This window comes from Brachyhypopomus gauderio, chromosome 16 (genome assembly GCF_052324685.1).
Source record: "Brachyhypopomus gauderio isolate BG-103 chromosome 16, BGAUD_0.2, whole genome shotgun sequence".
Taxonomy (NCBI): Eukaryota; Metazoa; Chordata; class Actinopteri; order Gymnotiformes; family Hypopomidae; genus Brachyhypopomus; species Brachyhypopomus gauderio.
In genome coordinates this window covers 19,753,484-19,760,081 of record NC_135226.1, presented here as the reverse complement: position 1 = coordinate 19,760,081, position 6,598 = coordinate 19,753,484, and the positions used below count along the sequence as shown (strand labels likewise).

Sequence of the window (6,598 nt, the reverse complement as noted above, 5' to 3'; positions counted from 1 at the left end):
ATGGATGGATGGATGGATGGATGGATGGACAGCTTTATCATTAGATGGATGGATGGATGGATGGATGGACAGCTTTATCATTGGATGGATGGATGGATGGATGGATGGATGGACAGGTTTATCATTGGATGGATGGATGGATGGATGGATGGACAGGTTTATCATTGAATGGATGGATGGATGGATGGATGGATGGATGGACAGCTTTATCATTAGATGGATGGATGGATGGACAGGTTTATCATTGGATGGATGGATGGATGGATGGATGGATGGATGGATGGATGGACAGGTTTATCATTGGATGGATGAATGGATGGATGGATGGATGGATGGATGGATGGACAGCTTTATCATTAGATGGATGGATGGATGGATGATGGATGGATGGACAGCTTTATCATTGGATGGATGGATGGATGGACAGGTTTATCATTGGATGGATGAATGGATGGATGGATGGATGGACAGCTTTATCATTGGATGGATGGATGGATGGATGGATGGATGGATGGACAGGTTTATCATTGGATGGATGAATGGATGGATGGATGGATGGATGGATGGATGGACAGCTTTATCATTGGATGGATGGATGGATGGATGGATGGATGGATGGATGGATGGACAGCTTTATCATTGGATGGATGGATGGATGGATGGATGGATGAATGGATGGATAGATGGATGGACAGCTTTATCATTGGATGGATGGATGGACAGCTTTACTGAGGGGCAGCTGGAGGTGTGGAGACAGGATGGGTGGAGGTGTGGAGACGTGGACGATCGGGCTGGTTCATCACCTGCTTTGACACGGATGTTGGGGCTGCGTATCTTGCCAGCCTGGTTCTCTGCGGTGCAGAAGTAGTCGTTGTCATGGATGAAGCTGTTGAAGGCGGAGGGGGAGAAGGGGTAGAGCTGCAGCGTGCCGTTGGCGTGCACATGGCGAATGTGGGGCACGTCGTAGATGTCGTCGCCGGTAGCCAGATACCAGCGGAGGAGCGCGTGGGGGGCGCCTCCCGCAGGGCAGGGCAGGGACACCCCCACCGAGCTGGAGAAGGTCACTCTCTGCAGGGAAGCGTTCACAAAGTACAGCCGCGTCGAGACCACATCCTCGCTGTTCACTGTGGAGATATGGGAAGATGAGAAAACCAGTCACTAAAACCTTTCAATAAAATGTTTTTAATTGTTTAATTTGGTTGATTTTGAGCCTGTAAAGTTTATATTTAAATTTGTTTTAAAGTTTGACTCTCTTAATATTAATCGCTATGCAAGTGCATCCCATGACATTTGTTACAATACCACAAAGAAATTATTGCTTGCAAAATGTCAAAAGTTTAAAAATATCGGGCTTAATGCACCTTTAAGTTGGTATATTAAAACTGCAAATTCCTTTGGAGACTCTGTGTCCATTAAAATAAGTAATCCAAGCTCCTGAGATTTGAGAACTATATACATTACACCGGACCCCTCTGGCTGGACAATGTCTGCTTTACTCTGCAGAGAGCACATGTAGCTATCAAACATGCTCTGTCATGCCTTTTCATCCTCTAGAGGAATCATTTAGATTAGTAAAACATATCACAAATGTGCACTGATGTACACTAGTATAGAAAGTATGGTGAGTGAAGGATAGATGTCAAACACGAGGTGAATGTCTGATATCTGTTCTTCAGAAGATTGTCCGGTTCCTCAGGTAACTCATTTCAGATCACATCACAATACTGTACAGGAATGGTTCATATACCTTAAGGAAACACAACTCTAGTGATTCAAAAGATTGAAGAGATCCTGCTGAACTAGTGGGGCTAATCTACACTCCTACAGGAATACTCATATACTCTATATACTCTAAAATACACCCAGTTGCTCTCAATCACAGACAATGCTTGGTACACCTGGGACGTTGTGGTGTGCCACTTTGGGACAGGGGTGTATAAGAACTCTAAGAACACTCCTCTGGAGACTAGTTAGTGTGTTAGTGAGGTCACAGCATTTGAAGATCAGCTATGGCCTGTTGTGATGTCATATTGCCTCTGTCAAAGCAGAATTTCCCAGATCTCTGGGTTCCTACTAACAACTACTACTGAGTTGCAAAATGCCAGGACAAGACACATACTTAAATACAGGAGATAATTAAGAAAAACCCTTAAAACCTTGCATACCAGCTGACTTCACCCAGGCCATAGTGCGAATATCCTGAAGGCAGTGCCAGCATTAGGAAAACTAATACATCTAATATATGTAGTGAAGACTGCTTGAATGCTACCATCTCATGTAGCAATAAATATGCTTTGGTACCCCTACGGTGGTGGTGAACTGACCAACCTGACAGCTAATGTGGCAATACATTTTTTAACCAAATCTATTAGAGATGCACTAAACAAGCATCTGACAAAATAGTTTAGCAGCAACAAGAACTGATGTTTAACCCTTTAACACACAACACACAACACACAACAATGTGTATTCCCAACACTATCTCAGTACTGCTAGTGTTTTGTGCTTTCATGTGCTATAGTCTCTAATGGGATCGTTCCGTGTCTTTTTGTATTCAGAGAACTGCTTAGCTCAGCTCTGGCTGTGGGCCAAGGATGATCCAAGTCCAACGGAACTGAATTTTCTTCTAAGGCAATTATACTTCATTAATGCCCCCCATCAGGATTGTCCAACAATGCCCACATTATACCCATTTTTGTGATTATCATAGTGTTCAATAGATTGGTGGTGACATGTTGCCATGGCATAGAAGACAACAGGATTCCACAGATAGTCAACCCCTCAGATAGCTGTCAGTGGCTACCAAACATCTTTATAGAGGCATAAAAAAAAGAAAAAAAAAAAAATACAGACATCAGCACCCCCCCCCCCCCCCAACACACATGCATATGTTATACTGTTGCTAATTTATTATATACTTTCAATTAAAACCCCAAAAGAGAATCTAAAGATGTAATATTGCACAACAAACAAATTTTTGGGAAAAATACTTCTATAAAATGACAAAAGATTTGAGATAGTGAGATTTAAATTAAACTGCTACAGGGTGAGATTTGACTTTCTCTCTCTCTGTCTCTCTCTCTCTGTCTCTCTCTCTCTCACACACACACACACACACACACACACACATTTTTAAGGTTCCCATGGAACACTAAAGGTTATGTGTTATATGATTGGAATGTGTATTCCAGATGCAGAGAGTTAAATCCATATAATCTCCTTTCACGTTTAACACACAGAGAGATTCTCCCCCCTGGAGTGCAGTGGAGAGAATCTGTCCCACTCTCACCTCAGAGGGAGGGCCAGAGGGTCCAGAGATGGGCTCTGGGGAACATGGGGCATGTGAAGGGTAGAGAAGATGGGGTATAGGAGACGTAGGGTGTAGGAGAGATGGGGTATAGGAGAGGTAGGGTGTAGTGGAGATGGGGTATAGGAGAGGTAGGGTGTAGGGAACATGGGGTATAGGAGAGGTAGGGTGTAGGGGAGATGGGGTATAGGAGACGTAGTGTGTAGGGGACATGGGGTATAAGAGAGGTAGGGTGTAGGGGAGGTAGGGTGTAGTGGAGATGGGGTATAGGAGAGGTTGGGTGTAGGGGAGATGGTGTATAGGAGAGGTAGGTTGTAGGGGAGATGGGGTATAGGAGAGGTAGGGTGTAGGGGAGATGGGGTATAGGAGAGGTAGGGTGTAGGGAACATAGGGTATAGGAGAGGTAGGGTGTAGGGGAGATGGGGTATAGGAGAGGTAGGGTGTAGGGAAGATGGGGTATAGGAGACGTAGGGTGTAGGGAACATGGGGTATAGGAGAGGTAGGGTGTAGGGGAGATGGGGTATAGGAGAGGTAGGGTGTAGGGAACATGGGGTATAGGAGAGGTAGGGTGTAGGAGAGGTTGGGTGTAGGGGAGATGGGGTATAGGAGAGGTAGGGTGTAGGGGAGATGGGGTATAGGAGACGTAGGGTGTAGGGAACATGGGGTATAGGAGAGGTAGGGTGTAGGGGAGATGGGGTATAGGAGAGGTAGGGTGTAGGGGAGATGGGGTATAGGAGAGGTAGGGTGTAGGGGAGATGGTGTATAGGAGAGGTAGGGTGTAGGGGAGATGGGGTATAGGAGAGGTAGGGTATAGGGGACATGGGGTATAGGAGAGGTAGGGTGTAGGGGAGATGGTGTATAGGAGAGGTAGGGTGTAGGGGACATGGGGTATAGGGGAGATGGGGTATTATTAATTGTAGTCTGGCATTGTTTCTGGACTGCATGAAATGTAATTTAGTCCACAGGTTTGAGAGAAGCCTTTCAGTACCATGGACAGTAACTAAACAGAGACCCCACCCCCTGTGTGTTTCAGGACCAGAACAGCTCCAGTCCTGAGGCACAAACACATGGATAACAAATGCACACACAATCTGTGACAACAGCTCTTTTACCCCGAAATGTTTCCCTGTAGCTGGTGGTTAAATATATAATATTCCATACTATGACATCAATACATCTCGTTGGGGAATATTCCTGCATGAAAAACGTTAAAAAAGCGATGCGAGGACATATGTATATCACAACAGTCCTATTGGAGAAATCAGGTCAGTTGGTTCACTAACCCACCCGTTCAATCCCCCCCCCCCCCCCCCCCCCCTTGCCTTCACAGATTATAGCCTACAGCATTAACCCCCATAATAAAGATTGCACTATCTGTAATCTCAGAGTGGGAGTCTGGGTAAGGTTCTGCTCATGCGGACCGGGAACAGAGTTATCCCATATGCTCTGAGCGAAAGAGGTTTGATGAGATGGGGACACATCTCATCTCTTCCCACCTACTGATGTCACTGCTGGTAGAGCCTCAGGTGTGTAAGTGCTGGCGAACTCCGTTTTGTAACAGTGAGAGACCCAAACCAGTTCAGCAACACAAAGTCCAGTGTGACATCTAACTGATGTGTTCTTTGTGCATGAGCTTTTGAGACTTTGGCATATCCTCATGCTTAAAAAACATACTGAGCAAAAACAAGAATGAAGATAAAATTGTAGTTAACTTGGTTAAACAAGATTTTTAGTAAAAAGTTAAAAGTTCCATGTGTTCTTGGAAGACTTGCCTTTGTTTTTTTTTTTTAGGTTTTACCAAAAGGTTAAAAGAACAGTGTAACTGTTAGGTGGTCGTTTACAGCGCACCTCTGGGGTCGCATGTGACATGACACGAACGTGGACAATATGGACAAGAACATAGACAAAACCAAAGCACCAGTAAGTGTTCAGGGACCTTAGTATTTTACACACACACACACACACACACACACACACACACACACACACACACACACACACACACAGAACAGAAATACAACATGTTTTGTGTCATGGCCCTATAGTTTGTAGGACAGGGTATAAGTGCTTTATGAAGTACCATGTTTCATTAGTGCTGGCAGACAAGTTTTGTTTTTTTGTTTACTAGGACATTAGGGAATTCAAAGTATAACATGTCTATTCACGATGCTTTTTGCTAGTAACATCACAACTAGTACTGCATAGCTGATTTATGTTCATAATTCATGACTATGACAGCAGTCAATGGTTAACAGCCTTAGGTTGCTAAAACTCACAGTTGCATTTTTAAATTACTGGTGTAGGGTACCAGAAGATAATACTGCAAGACCTCCATCTGATGTTCTGTGAGTGATGTCCCACGGCTGGGGCTAAACACTCTCCCACTCTGCAGTCAGGGAATCCTTTGGGTGATGTGTACAATCCCACCATCTACAGAAACGTTTGTAGACCTCTTTATTGAAAACTTCTACATTTGAGGTTCTCTTAAGCTGAACATCAGAATGTGTGAGAAGCCTTTAGACTCCACAGTGTTTCTAACGACGCTCTCTTCCTGTGAGACGGCCGCATGCGCACAACACAGGGAGGAGGGACGATGTAAAAAGGAGGGAAGGAAGAGGTGAGGAGGAGGGAAGGAGGAGGTGAGTAGAAGAGAAGGAGGAGGTGAGGAGGAGGGAAGGAGGAGGTGAGGAGGAGAACCCAGACTGCAGTGCCATGCTTTTTAACCCTCTCCTGTCAGAAGCTTCATCGCTGCCCGCCATTTTGCCTGCCATATGCACATACAGCGAACGAAGAGAGAGGCACCGGATACCAACCTGCCCCCCCCACGAGCCCCCACGAGCGCCCGCACCAAGGGCAGTGCCAATCCCAGCCCCGCTGTCCCACTCTCCCTCTCCCCTCTAAGAACAGACCTCTAAGAAAAGCTATTGCACTTACTTGCTATTGTTTCTTGGCGTTTTCTTTCTAAAACCTCCTGTTCTTGGCGTCCCCTTTATTCTAGTCCTTCTGGTTTGTATGTATGCAGACACATTTGCACATTTTATATATATATTTTGCAGTCAGTATGAAAATGGTGTATGAATATGTATGGTAAAGAGGCAAGGATATTGCCTATGGTGAACCGCTATGCATAATTCAGCTCTTGGTCTCTCATCTACATTTGCTTACACACTCTCTCACTTACACACACACACACACACACACACACACACACACACACACACACACACACACACACACACACACACACACACACACACACACACACACACATTCGCACCCTGCCCCCAAAGA

The 6,598-nt window shown here is 45.1% G+C and overlaps 1 protein-coding gene across 4 annotated transcripts in view; it reads right to left on the bottom strand.

Annotated features, from left to right (window-relative positions):
* Window positions 1-6,598, bottom strand: part of dscaml1 (Down syndrome cell adhesion molecule like 1) — a 112,977-nt gene that overhangs the window by 99,929 nt on the left and 6,450 nt on the right. For all 4 annotated transcript variants that reach the window (XM_076976950.1, XM_076976951.1, XM_076976952.1 and 1 more), the window contains exon 3: window positions 804-1,124. In XM_076976950.1, the coding sequence (XP_076833065.1) occupies window positions 804-1,124 (321 nt within the window). The remainder of the gene's footprint in view (window positions 1-803; window positions 1,125-6,598) is intronic.